This window comes from Neofelis nebulosa, chromosome 14, assembly GCF_028018385.1.
Source record: "Neofelis nebulosa isolate mNeoNeb1 chromosome 14, mNeoNeb1.pri, whole genome shotgun sequence".
Taxonomy (NCBI): Eukaryota; Metazoa; Chordata; class Mammalia; order Carnivora; family Felidae; genus Neofelis; species Neofelis nebulosa.
Window position 1 is genome coordinate 4,173,515 of NC_080795.1, and position 15,979 is coordinate 4,189,493.

The 15,979-nt window shown below is 41.9% G+C and overlaps 1 protein-coding gene across 4 annotated transcripts in view; it reads right to left on the bottom strand.

Annotated features, from left to right (window-relative positions):
• Positions 1–15,979, bottom strand: part of PXDNL (peroxidasin like) — a 424,019-nt gene that overhangs the window by 36,323 nt on the left and 371,717 nt on the right. For 3 of the 4 annotated variants that reach the window (XM_058699364.1, XM_058699365.1, XM_058699366.1), the window contains exons 18-19: positions 6,213–6,347; positions 3,201–3,409 (exon numbers count right to left, since the gene is read on the bottom strand). In XM_058699364.1, coding sequence (XP_058555347.1) covers positions 3,201–3,409; positions 6,213–6,347 — 344 coding nt within the window. Of the gene's footprint in view, positions 1–3,200; positions 3,410–6,212; positions 6,348–15,979 lie in introns of those variants that run through there. The other variant, XM_058699367.1, reaches the window with a different exon arrangement.

A 15,979-nucleotide genomic window follows, 5' to 3' on the forward strand; every position in this document is an offset into this window, starting at 1 on the left:
AGGACACAGCAACAATCTACAAAACAACTCTCAGTGATTTGAATCATTATATCTGCCTCTAAACACTTGGATGCTGCTGTTAATTGGGAGATACGAGAAGCTTACGCCATAAATAAGGGGTCCACTTTTTTTTTTTTTTTTCAACGTTTTTTATTTATTTTTGGAACAGAGAGAGACAGAGCATGAACGGAGAAGGGGCAGAGAGAGAGGGAGACACACAGAATTGGAAACAGGCTCCGGGCTCCGAGCCATCAGCCCAGAGCCTGACGCGGGGCTCGAACTCACAGACCGCGAGATCGTGACCTGGCTGAAGTTGGACGCTTAACCGACTGCGCCACCCAGGCGCCCCAAGGGGTCCACTTTTGAGCAGTTGCCAAATGTCTTTATTTAAAGTCTCTCATTTTAAAGAACGTCTTTTAATTAGTTTTTCTGGGGGAAAAAATATGCTTGTGGGTCAAAAACGTAAGGAGATATAAAATCTGCATCTACTTACAAGGGTCCTCACGACAAACACGTTGAGATACCTCACGCGATGATTTATGTGTCTGCTTAGGTGATTTTGCTCCTGAAATGACTTCTCACCATTGTGGAGGGAAGAGGTCTGTTACCATGTGGCCATGTGTGGTTTTAAGAATGACAGTGCCATAAGGGCGCCTGGGTGGCTCGGGGGTTTAGGCATCTGACCAGCTCGGGTCATGATCTCGTGGTCCACGGGTTCGAGCCCGCGTCGGGCTCTTGTGCTGACAGCTCAGAGCCTGGAGCCTCCTTTGGAATCTGCGTCTCCCTCTCTCTCTGCCCCTCCCCTGCTCACCCTCTGTCTCTGTCTCTCTCAAAAATAAACAAACATTAAAAAAATGTTTTTAAATGACAGTGCCATAAAAGAAGATGCATCATTTTTCTATCCAACTTCTTGATAGATATTTGCTACTGGTTAATTAATTTCCAGGTATTTTTGAGATGTTATCAGAGAAAGAGCATTCTTACTATGACTTAAGACCACAAATCAGGATCTTTTTTATGTTAAAAAAAAATTTTTTTTTTGAGAGAGAGAGAGAGAGAGAGAGAGAGAGAGAGAAAGTGTATGAGCGCACACACAAGCGGTGGGGAGGGTCAGAGGGAGAGAGGGAGAATCTTAAGCAGGCTCCGCTGGTTCAGGGTTCCATCTCTTGACCCTTAGATCATGACCTAAACCAAAATCAAGAGTTGGACGCTTAACTGAGTCACCCAGGTGCCCTAGGATCTTACTAATAAGAATGCTTCACACACTCAAGATTCTCTCCTCCCCTTGTCTGTTAAATCTTTGCATTGCATTTTCCCTAACAAATGTTGCCAGCAAGAAACGCATTACAATTTAAGTAACGAGAGGAGCTCTCCTCTTGGTCCTGAGATGTATGAACTTGGTACACTGGAGCCACAGGGCCGAAGGAAAGGGAGGGTGGAAGAGGCGGGGTGCCCTCATTTGGTGCCCGCCCACAGTGTGTGCTGTGCTCTTGTCCCACGGGTGCTCCAAGGAGATGGTGCTCACAGAGAAAAGAGCTGAGGCCTTCAGGTTGGCCATATATAGGTTTAAATCCCAGCTGGGGGACCTCAGACTCTGTCTTTAGCATCCAGGAGCCTCATTTTCCTCCTTTGTGAGGTGGGGATAATGATACTCACCTTGAAAGACTCACCAAGATTATGAGGTAGGTAGGTGTTATGTATGAATCACCTAACACGGGGCTGGCGGTATGAGAATCTAGAAAAGGCACATGTGGGCATAATGGGACCACAGCTTTTGCTTCCTGGACTTGAGTCATCGCTTCCATCCAGAGCACAGCTATTTTCACCGTGGCCCACACCCTGCCATGCCATCTATTTTTTTCCTCTGTTCAGTGGGCTCAGTGCCCAGTCTGAGGACTGAGGAAAAGCAAGAGGAGTGTTACTACTTGCCATTCATCTTGTCGTGCACGTCGCCTCCCTGCGTCCCATGTTTTGGAGAGCCGGAAATATTTCATTATTCCTGGCCATCATCACCAAGAACTTGAGGGGAGGAAAACTACACCTCCCCCTCACAGAACTAAGTGACTTTTTTCTGTCCCCTAAAACCCACCATAGAGAAAAAGGAAACTGATTCGGGTGTTGCTGTGTTTTTGGTTCAACATTCATATTTTTTTAATTTTTTTTTTTTTTTTTTTTTTTTTGCTTATTTTTGAGAGAGAGACAGAGTGTGAGTAGAGAACGGGCAGACAAAGAGAGAGACACACACACAGAATCTGAAGCAGGCTCCAGGCTCTGAGCTGCCAGCCCAGAGCCCCATGAAGGGCTCGAACCCACGAACTGTGAGATCATGTCCTGAGCTGAAGTCGTTATTAAAGGAGAAGAGAGCTACATTTCTTAAGAGTTACTGTGATGACAAAATGCATGCTTATAAAGCACCTTAGTTACAGTTTGGCTCGTAAAACGTGGTATGGTAGATGTGGCAAATTATGTTGTATCACTAGACAAAGTTCTCTATCAGGACATCCCCAAATTTCCAATGAACATGCCTGCGACATCTTAGAGAGACTAAATAGTTTAAATAGCTGAGCTGCTATGATTTTTTTTCCTCCTCTCTCTACTCAGCTGACCCCCAGGAAGTAGACGTCTGCAGTACCAATGACTAGAGTTTGATGTTTGCCATAGTCATCTGAAGGGCAGTGAGAACAAGAGACCAGACGGACGACCAATTCCCCTCTCCACCTTACTGGGCCCCTCCCCATTATGACAAGCCCCTCCCTGCTCTGCCGGGCCCCTCCCCACTCAACTGGGCCCTCCCCATTATGACAAGCTCCTCCCTGCTCTGCCAGGCCCCTCCCCGTTATGGCAAGCCCCGCCCCATACTGCCAGGCCCCTCCCCCAATGACAAGCCCCGCCCCACACTGCTGGGCCCCTCCTTCTATGACAAGCCCCACCCCACTATGACAAGCCCCGCCCTGCCGGGCCCCTCCCCTTACGACAGGCCCCGCCCCACACTGCCGGGCCCCTCCCCACTCTGAGGAGGCTGGGGGAGATGCACTCTGGCCTTCCCGTGGCCCTCTCCAGCATCCTCCCGACGTCCAAAGGGAGAAGAGCGCAGGCGCGGTCTCCCGCGCTCACCCTTGTTTCAGGGGCGTAGGCCTGGACACCCGGCTACACACCGGCGCGCCTGCGCAGATCCACGCTGGCGGCCGCCGCGCACCCACCTTCGCAGCAGTCCTGCCACACGCCCAGATCCACCTTTGGTATCTCGCTGCAGCTCAGGTAGTCCTGCGGGTACTGCGCCTTCACGAACACGTCGGCCTGCACCTGCTGGATGTTGTCGCCGTTGTCGCAGAGCACGCGGCCCAGGGACGCCTGCCTCAGCTGAGTGAGCTGCGCGGGTGTGAACACTCCGGGGTTCTCATACCAGAACCTGGTGGCCAGCAGGGAGAGGGGTGCAGTGAGGCTCCCGGAAGGGCCCTGAGCTGCGGGCCCAGCGGCGACAGCGCAGCGGCAGAGCTCCAGGGGAGCAAAGATACCGAAAGGATTGTCTGCTTTCCAACCAAGCACACTTTCAACTGCCTCCGGTGTTGATACAGTCCTTAAATCCCCTGCTTTGAACGATTGCTTTCTATTCACGTTTTACAAAACGATTCAATAAAGCTTTGCAAAGTTAAAAGATAAATAAAGAAAAGCACGTCTTCTAATCTAAAATTCCATAAGCTAGCCTTAGAAATTACCTGAACAATTTTAAGACTGACATGTTTGCCTAAAAGAGAAATAGTGCTTTTTAATCATTAATACATACTAGTTGATTATATCTATTAGATAATTAGAATAAACACACTCGATTTTCAATTAAAAAACAATACAGTTTAAAAACACTATTAAAGTGAGCCCTTGTTCATTCCTTGAGGGAATATTTGCAAGCACTTTTCTCAAGCTGGGCACCCAACAGAAGAGAGGAAGCCAAAGGCTGTTACCATTCACATGGTATATGGGCTGACTTGTGTCCCCTGGAAATTCACATTCGTTGAAATCCTAGCCCCCAGTATTTCAGAATGTGACTTTATTTGCAGGCAGGGCCATTAAAGAGGCGGTTAAGTAAAAATAAGGTCATTAGGGTGTCATGGGGGGGGGGAGGGATTACGATTATAATCCATTATGACTAGTGTCCTTACAAGGAAAGGAAATACGGACACAGGCAGGTCCAGAAGGAAGACCTTGTCAAGACAAAGGGAGAAGTTGGCCATCTACAAGGCCACAGAGTCCTCAGTAGGGATCAACACCCCCCATCTTGATCCAGTCTCCAGAACTGTAAGACAATATATTCGTTATCTAAACCACCCAGTCTTTTGGACTTGGTTATGGTAGTCCTAGTAAACTAATACACATGGAGAAAACAGTTTATTCAAAAAAAAAACACAAAGCTTTCCGAAATTTGCTTAGTTTTTGACCACATATATTCTTAAATTATTATCGATTGAACATACTAGCACAGCTATATGCTGCAATAAATCCAGAGTGCCAAAACTAATTTGTAAACATGAAAATGAAATACTGTACTCTGAATGTTGGCCAATGTGCAATAAAGGAATTACATCTGTTACTACTTTCTTTATAATATAATTCATAAATAGAAGAGACTGGGAAGAAAAATTTTAAATAAAGAATAATTTTGGGGATGCCTGGCTATGTCAGTCAGTTGAGCTCGATTTTGGCTCACGTCACGATCTCACAGTTTCATGAGCGCTGACAGTGTAGAGTCTGCTTGAAAGTCTCCCTCTCTCTCTGTCCCTCCCCCACTGGCATTCTGCATCTTTCTCAAATTAAATAAACTTTTCTTAAAAAATTAAAAAAATAGTTTTTAGTGTAACTTTAATTAAAAACTAAGTTTTAGGGGTGCCTGGATGGCTCAGTCGGTTAAGTGTCCGACTTCGGCTCAGGTCATGATCTCACAGTCCTGTGAGTTCGAGCCCCATGTCGGGCTCTGTGCCGACAGCTCAGAGCCTGGAGCCTGCTTCGGATTCTGTGTCTCCCCCCTCTCTGACCCTCCCCCGTTCATGCTCTGTCTCTCTCTGTCTCAAAAATAAATAAACACTGAAAAAAATTAAAAAAAAAAAAACTAAGTTTTAGGCAGTGTTTAACTCCTTTGTATAAATATATAATCACTGTGATAATACAGAACGTTGAACTGTCAAACAGGTTCACAAGAATCCTAGCCCTTACTCAAGACTGTACTAACGATCCAGAAGATACAGCGAGGGCCCCGGAACACAGTTGGTTCAAGTAACAGAGGAGAGCTAATAGTGTGTCCCATGCCAACTCAGTGGGGGCTGCTTAGTTTTTCAGTTTTCTTCGTTTTTATCCCTGGCTAGCCTTGCAACAAAGAGATTACACTAACTTCCGTCTCCTGCCAGCTGTCATAATTTCATAAACTCAAGTTGATCCACAGTAGATACTTTAGCCAAACCAAGAGATTTTTAGGAAGAAGCTCCACTTATTCTTCCACTAGTAAGTGCCCTCAGCACACAGTTCTGCGAGGAGGTCTGGTCTTGGGTCAACCGGTCTCCCATGAGGATGAAGGGATGGGGCCTCAAGCCTGCTGTGAACTCCTGCACCACCAACATCATTTACACTTGCCACAATCTATGCACCCAGGGTACTACTGTTCGATGGACTGTATGTACATATGAGGCAACAGGTTTCAGGTGATATGCTGTGCACGTCATAGTCCAGTGCATTCTTTAAGATATTTTTTTAACGTTTATTCATTTTTTGAGAGACCGAGAGAGACGGAGCATGAGCGGGGAAGGGGCAGAGAGAGAGAGAGGAACACAGAATCCAAAGCAGGGTCCAGGCTCTAAGCTGTCAGCACAGAGCCTGACGCCGGGCTCGAACTCACGGACCGTGAGATGATGATCTGAGCCAAAGTCGGACGCTTAACCGACTGAACCACCCAGGCGCCTCTGGTGCATTCTTTTAACTACTGACTTCTATGCCCTTCCTAGTCAGTCTATTTCTTCCTTCCTTACAAAGACTTACAAGAACTTATAAAAATGAATGCCATCTGGTATTATCAGTGGTCAGAAAAATTCTGTGACCAGATGCCATTTGTTATTTCTCATATTCAATATATGTTAAACCATAGTAAGTACAGATTCATACTTATAATGCATGATTTGGGAGAAAAACCCAATTTTGTTATCTTCGAGAAGTATAACATAATTCTTCACCTATCTCCATCTCTTAGCCGCTGAAACTGGGTAACAAACAGGCACATAAGTGTTGGTCCCACTCTCGTACCAGGGATCAGGTCTTCAACCATGAGGGCGGGCCAGAGGTCGATGTTGCCTGGAGAGCCGTACAACCTGAAACCAAGCAGACAGGCATCACACGCTGGACTGGCAAAGTGACACTCACAGAATTATTTATACTAAGGACTGCAAAGCAATTTTTGCATTTTATATACACTAAAAAGAAAGGCAGAGATGATTTTTACTCTCCTTTCACAGGCAACAACGCTGAGATGACGGAAGAATTCAGGGATCACCCAGCTGGCCAGGAACAGAGCAGTGGCCCAACCAAGAGCATTTAACACCATTCATGTAAGATCTACTGCGTTCTTCTTTCTAATTATCCTGTAAGTATATGGACTATAACTCTGTGTGTGTGCGTGTGTGTGTGTGTGTGTGTGTGTGTGTGTTTGCAGATCTATATCCAACTAATTCTTCTAGAAACATGTAGCAAATACACTAAGCATTAAAAAATTTCCATGTCAGTGTATTTGATAGTTATGCTAAACAGAGTGAAAAAATAGTTTGTGGAAATAATTTAATGTATTAGATAAATTTCTTTCTTGCTAAAAAGATAATGATCCTTTGGGGCGCCTGGGTGGCTCAGTCGGTTGGGCGTCCGACTTCGGCCTAGGTCATGATCCCGCGCTTTGTGGGTTCGAGCCCCACATCGGGCTCTGTGCTGACAGCTCAGAGCCTGGAGTCTGCTTCTGATTCCGTGTCTCCCTCTCTCTCTGCCCCTCCCCCCACTCCATCTCTCTGTCTCCCAAAAATATACATTAAAAAAAAATCAAAATAAAAAGATAATGATCCTTAGATTTGGGATTTGAAGTGATTTTTAAAATTTAAAAACTATCATAATGCTAATGATAATTTAAGCCAAACAGCTTTGGACACACCATCCACTTAAAGAAAGAAAACATGACCAGTACTCATGAGACTCCATGTGAGAGCTGCTGAGACCGTCTTTCCCTGTCTCCTAAACATGGGAACAACTTGACCTGTCCTTAACACTTTATTTCATGCGTATGATTCCATGGACTCCATATACTTTAGCTTCATATGCTTTAACCTTGGCACAAATGGAAACATAATGTTCATACTTCTTTTCACACCACGGTTTATTTGGAGATTCGTCCTGTTGCTGTACCCCCCTGCAGCTAGTTCTTTTTCTCAGCCCTAGAGTGGCCCCTTGGATACTCTTCCGATTTAGTCGTCCATTCTACTGGTGATGAATATTTGTGGTTTTCAACATTTTACTATGAACATTCTCACCCATATTTCTTCATACGGACAGAGGTCTCTCTAGACTAGAAATTTTTATGACAAAGGATAAGATAGCAAATATTTTCAGCGTGTGTGCCACATTTTGCCATTAGTCAACTCTTCCCTTTTTCACCAAAGCAGCCAAAGATAGCATATAAAAAAAATGGACGCGGTTGTGTTCCAATAAACCTTTCTTTACAAAAGCAGGCGGTGGGTGAGATTTGGCCAATGGGCTGTGGTTTGCGGATCCCTGCTCTAGAACATGCCAACACTAACTCTTCAAATGCAGACACTTTTAATTTTAATAGATAATGCCAAACTGCCTAAAATATATGTACAGTTCATGGGCTCATAATAAGCATATAGAAGTTGTATGTGATACATATCCACATGCATATCTTCAACTTTAATAGGTAGTGCCCTTGGCACATTGAATTTCTTCAACATTTTTTTTGAGTTTAGTTCGGTGTCATTGCTGCGACCCTTCTTACTCCTTCTCCTACCTCCTCCTCCTTCCCCCTCCCCCTGATCTTCTCCTTCTCCTGCATCTTTTTTCTTACTTTCTGATGATAGCTGGGCTTTTATATCTCCAAGTACTTGTCTGAGTGTTTGAGTGCTTGTTTAATTCAGATTCAAGTGTTGCATTATAGATTCCTTCTGCTTCCCTTTTTTCCCCCCGGGAGAATTTTTCTCTGTAATGTTTTGATTTGCATTTCTGTTTTCTTGCTCCATAGCTTTATTTGAAAGAAGTCCCCCACCCCCTCTTTGCCCAGGCATTTCATGAAGTGGATTTCCAGTTGGGCAGCATACCTTCCTGTCACTGCCATGCAGGACACATCGTTGATTGCAGTGTTGGTGGCAACAGGGGAGAGCAGACACTGGCACACTTTATTTCTCTTTCATTCCTTAGGCATTCTTCATTTCACTTCATTCTACTTTAGCTTCCTGTCGGATATGAAGGGGCACTGTCCCCTCTCTCCTTATCTCCTTCGGTCCCTAAAAATGGTTCTCTCTGGTTACTTTCGGCCCTGGGATTGGTGTAGACACCAGAGCTGTATTTGGAGCCATATTCAGTGATGTAGACTTAGCACTTACTGCCGGACTTTGTCCTTCTAGAGAGATTTCGTTTTTCCTGTAGTTCATCTATGCCGATTCCCTTTCGTTGGTCCACAGAGATTTTTGAATGCTCCATCCTTCTCTCCACACCCACACTTGCGTGGAGGTGGAGCTCCAATGGAAGTTCTGTTGGAAGCTGGGGATTATTTTCAAACTTGAAGCAATTTGAAATTGATGCCATTGTTGTCTCCTACAAATTCTGAATGTATAAGTCATGTGTTTTTGGATGTGTCTTCTTTGTAGTCTCATAGTTTTGTAGGAGGCCACGTTAAGAGATGCCGAATCAAAGAATCAAATGACCATTGTTTTTCTAAAGCTAACTTGACAATATGTCTACTTTGTAGAATTTGTGCTTATCTGATGGGTGTGAATAGGTGCTTCACTAGGATTTTCATTATCTTGATTATTTAGTTGGGCATCTGCTACATATTGATTGAGTTTTTTTTTGTTTTTGGTTTTGTTTTTTTTTTTACATAAAATGCCTATTTACACTATGTCTTTTTCCCATCTTCCTATTGGGTGGTGTTCTTTCTCACTTCAGGAGTTCTGTATATATTCTGGTTGCTAATGCATGGTTATCTATGTTCAAATATATTCCTCCAAATTTGGGACCTTTTTTATTAATCCCTCTCATTATGTTCGACTTTGATGAAAGTATTGTTTTGAATTTAAGGTCAATTTTCTCAATTTTTTGTAGGTGGTATTTTTTTTTAATTTTACTTAAAAAAACATTTTCTTCCCCAATGCCATAAAGATATTCTGACTTTTTTTTTTTTAACTTTTAAACTTCTGCCTCTCAGATGTAAGCCCTTCGTCTATTTGGAATTGATTTTCATATGTGATGTGAGATAGGAATCCATACTCATTTTTACCCATGGATAGCCAATTTTTACTGCACCACTTACCGAGAATGTTCTCATTTCTCACTAATTTGCACGGCAGTACTTTCAAATATCATGGTTCCACGTGTAAGCACATTTCTTTGTGTGGCTTTCTATTCTATCAGTCTTTCTGTCTATTCGTGAATCAATATCACACTGTGTTAATTACTAAAAGCTGTATAATAAGTGTTGCTAACTGGAACATCAAATCACTCAGTTAGATCCTTCTTGGCCATTTTCTCTACGAAGTTCATTTTAAAATCAGCTTGCGGATGCCACAACAAAGAACTATTAAGATCTTAATTGGAATTACTATGAATACATCATTTTAGGAGAATACTGACACATTTGAATTATTGAATATTGCTTCTCCTGAATGAGATACATGACTCTATTTCTTAGGTGTTCTCTAGAAACTATTCGATTTTCTTTCCTAACATATTGCACAACTTTTGTTAGTCCTTTCTCCTCATTTGGTATCGCGATTTGACTTTTCCTATATTCCTTATATGTAGAGAACTTGCAAAAAATAATTATGACAGTTTTATTTTATCCTTTCCAGTAGTTACCTCTTTCTTATTTTATTGTCTTCACTATGGTTTCCATACACCTCTGAATATTAATCATGATAGCTGCCATACTTGTGTTATTCATGTGTTCCAATGAAATGTTTCTGGGGCTCCTGGGTGGCTCAGGCGGTTACGCCTTCCACTCTTGCTTTCGGCTCGGGTCGTGATCTAACAGTCAAGAGATGGCAGAACCTGAGTCTCTCTCTCTCTCTCTCTCTCTCTCTCTCTCTCTCTCTCTCCCCCTTCCCCTCCCCTGCTCTCCTGCACTCTCTTCCTCTCTCTGAAAAAAAACAAAAGTCTGTGAATTGTTAAGAGCTCATAAAAGAAATGGTAGTTTGAGGTTTTAGAAATTAGAACATTGAACTTTCTCATAGAGTGTAACCGTGGCTTTGTTAATGTCAGTCCTTTGATATGGATTTGTTTTTCACCTTTTAACCAATCCACTCCTATCCCTATTGTAACTTGCTGCTTTTATTGTGGCTCACTGCATAGCTCCAGGAAATACTATGAGCCTTTTTTTTTTTTTTAATTTTTTTTTCAACGTTTTTTATTTATTTTTGGGACAGAGAGAGACAGAGCATGAACGGGGGAGGGGCAGAGAGAGAGGGAGACACAGAATCGGAAACAGGCTCCAGGCTCCGAGCCATCAGCCCAGCGCCCGACGCGGGGCTCGAACTCACGGACCGCGAGATCGTGACCTGGCTGAAGTCGGACGCTCAACCGACTGCGCCACCCAGGCGCCCCTATGAGCCTTTTAAAGACACTTAGTATAGGTACGAACCATATTGAGTAAGTTATTAATCATTTCTGGAGTATGTCTGAAACAATAACAATACTGAGCTCCAACCTCATTAGAGGGAGGTCTGAAATCAGTAAGTTCTCCAAACATTTGTTACCCATTCATCTGCATTACTCAGGAGAATGTCAGCTCTAGTTTTTTAATTTTTAAAATTCTAGGCCTTGTATTTCTTCTTTCTTGGTTATGATTAGTCCCTAGTAAGACTATAAACCAGCTTCTATGTTTAATTTCTTTGGTATATCAATTCACTTCTTTTTTTTTAATGTTTTAATGTTTTATTTTTTGAGAGACAGAGAGTGAGAGTGCGAGAGAGCGAGAGAGAGAGAGCAGGCGAGGGGCAGAGCGAGAGGGAGACACAGAATCCGAAGCAGGCTCCAGGGTCCGAGCTGTCAACACAGAGCCCGACGTGGGGCTCAAACCCATGGATGTGAGATCATGACCTGAAGTCAGTCGGTCAACTGACTGAGCCACCCAGGCGCCCCTCAATTCACTTCTTCAATTTCCTCCCCAAAGCTAATACTCAAACACTCAACAACGTTTGTTCCATACTTGAAAGGAGTAACCCAACACAAAGGCGGCATGGTTATGACTGTAAAAAGTCACATGATCTGGGACGGCACCTGATCAGTGCTGCTCCTACACTGACAATAGCAGTGACACCACCCTCGTTGGTGTGCAGTGCGGGAGCAAACTGGAACGTTTCAGGTGCTTGGGATCATAACGTTGGCCTAAGTGGCACATTAGTGTGCAATGCCCAAAGTAAGTGTGAAAACTGTCTTCACGGTCTCCAAGCTCTGCTAATGTAACATTTAACTGTGTTTAATAGAATTTAGCTTCTAACCTTTTCCATCACTGCAAAACAAGCCACACACAGACCGAGAAGAGTAAATAAACAAAGTCCAGCTACGCTGAGAGTGGTATTTCTATTACAATTCTGATGCACAAAGAGCTGAAAGAAAAAATCTGCAAACCTCGGCATGAACAATTGCACACCCCAAAGATGACAGCGTCCATCTTTATCTAATTTCCTAACAACAGTCTGACTTCAAGTCTGCTTTAGAAGGAGGAATAATAAGACCTTTCGATTGGATGGCTCTGACAGACACCAGGGGAGAAGGTCCTGTATAGAATTTTTTTTTTTCAGGGCTCTCCATGGTTCCTGATTCAAAGTGAAAAACAGATAATGTAGCAAGATATAATTTTACTGAAACAAATACAAGGCTTTACCACAAACACTAAGGAATGGTGCCTTGGGAGAAGGTGTCCTTGGGGAAAAGCTTTCTGACCCTCTTCTGAATTTTTAGAACAAATGTGATCATTTAGTAGCTTTTGGAGAGAAAAATATGAAACGTGTCCTTCAAAAAAGCAACATGCCCTTGCGTACTCTCACACGAAATAAAAATTCCTTCTGCCTCAGGATGATTGCTTCAATTTGACAGAAGCAAATGACAAAACCATTAAAGAAATTAAAACAATGAGCACATACTACGTCACCAGTGTGACTAGTCACATCAGACACATCGTACAATGTAACTTTATGGTTGACTTAAAGTCACCTAAACACCAGAAAGAAATGTGAGTTCCTTAACGGGGAGGTGAAATTCCTCAAAAAAACTTTTTAACAGAAGCTTATCTCAGGACTGTACCTGCTTCCTGAAAGATTTTAATGACATCATATTTTTTTTTCTTTTAAAATTCCTCTACAATTGGGGCGCCTGGGTGGCGCAGTCGGTTAAGCGTCCGACTTCAGCCAGGTCACGATCTCACGGTCTGTGAGTTCGAGCCCCGCGTCAGGCTCTGGGCTGATGGCTCAGAGCCTGGAGCCTGCTTCCGATTCTGTGTCTCCCTCTCTCTCTGTCCCTCCCCCGTTCATGCTCTGTCTCTCTCTGTCCCAAAAATAAATAAACGTTGAAAAAAAATAAAATTCCTCTACAATTGAGATTTTATGCATTTTGGAGCACCATAAAGCTCTATCTTTAAGAAACATTACCTCCGTAATGGAAATGGCACAGAAAAATTAGGCAAAGGAGGAAAATAAAGTATCACTTTTTTTGAACAAATATATAATACAATCCATTTTTTCCTTTCACAAGAAGAGGAACTTTTCTTGCTACTACAACTTTGTATGAAGAAAATCATCTAAGCTACTATACATAATATTTTATAGGGAACTAAAAATGCTAATAGTCATCAAATTTTCAGAAGCAGAGTACAGAGTATAAGACTCTAATTATATATTTATAATTTATATATAATCTATATATAATCTATATATTATATATTATATAAGACTAATTATATATTTTATAATAATACAAATAATCATTGATACTCTATCTTGTGATCAGTTAGGAGAAAAGCGAAAGAGAAGGGGTGAAAGACTAGAATAAAGAATAGAAAGAAACAGAAGAATAAAAGCATAAAACCAAAGCAGAGAATCAAGAGCAAGACAGAGATACTGCAGTCATGGAGTCATGGAGACTAAGAAGGACTCCCTCACGTGAAAAGGACAGGTTTGTCCCCATCAGAAACTCATGCACATGGAACAGTAACATATTTGAAAAACATTCCCAAAGAGTATCTTGCATGAAAATAATATCCGCAAATTTACAGCATGGCAACTAGTAACAATTAAATCCCTCCTCTGTTGTACCCCAGTAGTAGCCGTAGATGAGAAATTTGCTTTTTTGGTATATTTTTCATAGTCAGGATAAAATACAAATACTGAACAAAACATTTTTACTAATTTTACTCACATAGTAGCAACCCTTTGAAATCTCTGGCTCTAAGAAGTGTTCTCTTTTTATTTAAAAGATTCCTTAACAAGTAAGTATTGGATGTTAAAGACATGAAAAGCCCTAAAGAGACTTTTCATCATATCATAACCAGAGACACAGAAAAATAAGTTGAAGAGGAAAGGAAATACACTTTTCACTGCATGAGAAAATATTACTGAATGTCATGTCTACAAACCACATAAAATTATCTAATATACATCCTGTGGGAAGCATCCCACACTTAAGGAAATACAGTAATAAGCTACTGGTTTAATTCTGATTATGACATATACACAATTAAGCCTTTGTTAAAAAAATTTTTTTAAGTGTTTATTTATTTTTGAGACAGACAGAGCATGAGAGGGGCGGACAGAGAGGGAGACACAGAATCTGAAGCAGGCTCCAGGCTCTGAGTTCTCAGTGAGATCGTGACCTGAGCCGAAGTCAGAAACTCAACCGACTGAGCCACCCAGGTGCCCCAACCCTTTTTATAACCCACAAATTCTTAATAACTTCTGGAGTTTTCTAAACACTAGTCTGGAATTAAGAATAGAACTAATTGATAGACTCTGCTCTAAAAATGCCCAGGCCCACCAGAAGGCCTAAACAAGTGTTTAAAACACAAACTATAGTATATAAAATAGTATATAAAAGTGTATCCACAAAAATGGAGATTTCTTCTAAGTCTCTGAAGTCTTGCCCCATATGTCTTTGTAGTTGTAGCAAGACAGATAGATTAGATTAGGTAGATGGAAGATAGATAATAGACAAACAGATGGAGAGTAGATAGATAAATAGGCAGATGATATCGATAGAAAGATATGGATAGATAGCCTATAGGTAGGTAGGTAGGTAGGTAGATATGGAGAGTAGATAGAGGAGAGTCTTTTCTATATGTCAGTTAAGTGGTAAACATTTTATTTTTGTTACCCTACTTGATCTTAACTGTGAACATCCGATTTATAAATTTCATCTGGATCTCCAACGCTGCAAAACGGTTATGGTTCGGTACTCCGTCTGAACCTCCTCCACTCGGATCCATTACTATCTTAGACGTTCTCCACCCAAGTTCGACTTCCCATTGCTCTCCCCTTGCACCTTCACAGATGACTGCGATCCTTCTTCACAGAGCAAATGAAACCCACCACAAACTATGACACTGCTAACATCTCATCATCTTCACCTCCTCTTACAATTCTCCCTTCGAGACAACATTCTAAAATGGTGACAATTCGCAAATTACAAGAATGAGCTTAGTCCCCATTTCGTATCTCCCATCACTCGCTTTTCCCAACACGGCGCGTTGCACTGACACTCAAAGGCCACATAAACTACTGGTAAGAGAGCCTTCCTGGGTTTCCAGATGGGACTAGTTGTAGTGAGGGGCCGTGAGGAGGTCACCTCTGGTGTGCGAAGTCCAATCAAATGGGAGCAACTGCTGGCTGCCATGAGACCCACGTCCAGAAGAATTCTGAGGTCATATCCGGGTTCAGCATGAAAGAGTCTGTGAGAGTTCAGCAGTGTTTGTCACAGAGGTAACAGAAGGGGACTGGTCACACAACGGCTGGTTATTTGCCTTTTTCACTAGAATATTGACTGTGTGCCTGTTATTAAGCAAATAGCAAGAACAGACCAGACAGTTCATACTTATTAATTAGCTTAATTAATAATTGAACGCACTGGTGAATATAATGGTCAAAGATGTTTCCATTCCCTGAATACTAAGAATTACGCCGCCGTTGTTGTTATTGTAGGTGTTGTGGCCGTTAGGACTTTCATCTTGAATGTGTATTCAATTTTACCAAATGTCACTTTGTCACATTCTCAGATGATTGTATGGGTTTTATAATTGGACATTCTATTGTGATCCTTATATTGATACTGACTCATTCTTACATTCCTGCAATCATCTCTCCTTTAATTATGTTAGACTATTCTATTACTATTCGTGATTTGATGGAGAAGCACTTTAAACATTTTTCATTCCTTACCAAAAAAGAGATACTAGGATATGATTTTATTGATGTTGTCTTTAGGTTGATTACTAGAGGTCTGCTGGTTTCATCCAATAAACTGAGTAGAGTTTCATCTCTTTATATATTCCACAATATAATATGCTCCTTACAATTTGAGTTTGCCTTACTTAGAGCCCAGAGACTATTTGGTTGCTTTTCTTAGACGATTTCAAATTTCTAAAGGCTCTAATTTGGCATTGTATTTTTCATTATCCTAAGATCAATTAAGAAATTATTTATGTAATAAGACTTTCAAAATTATTTTCATAAAAATAAAAATAGCA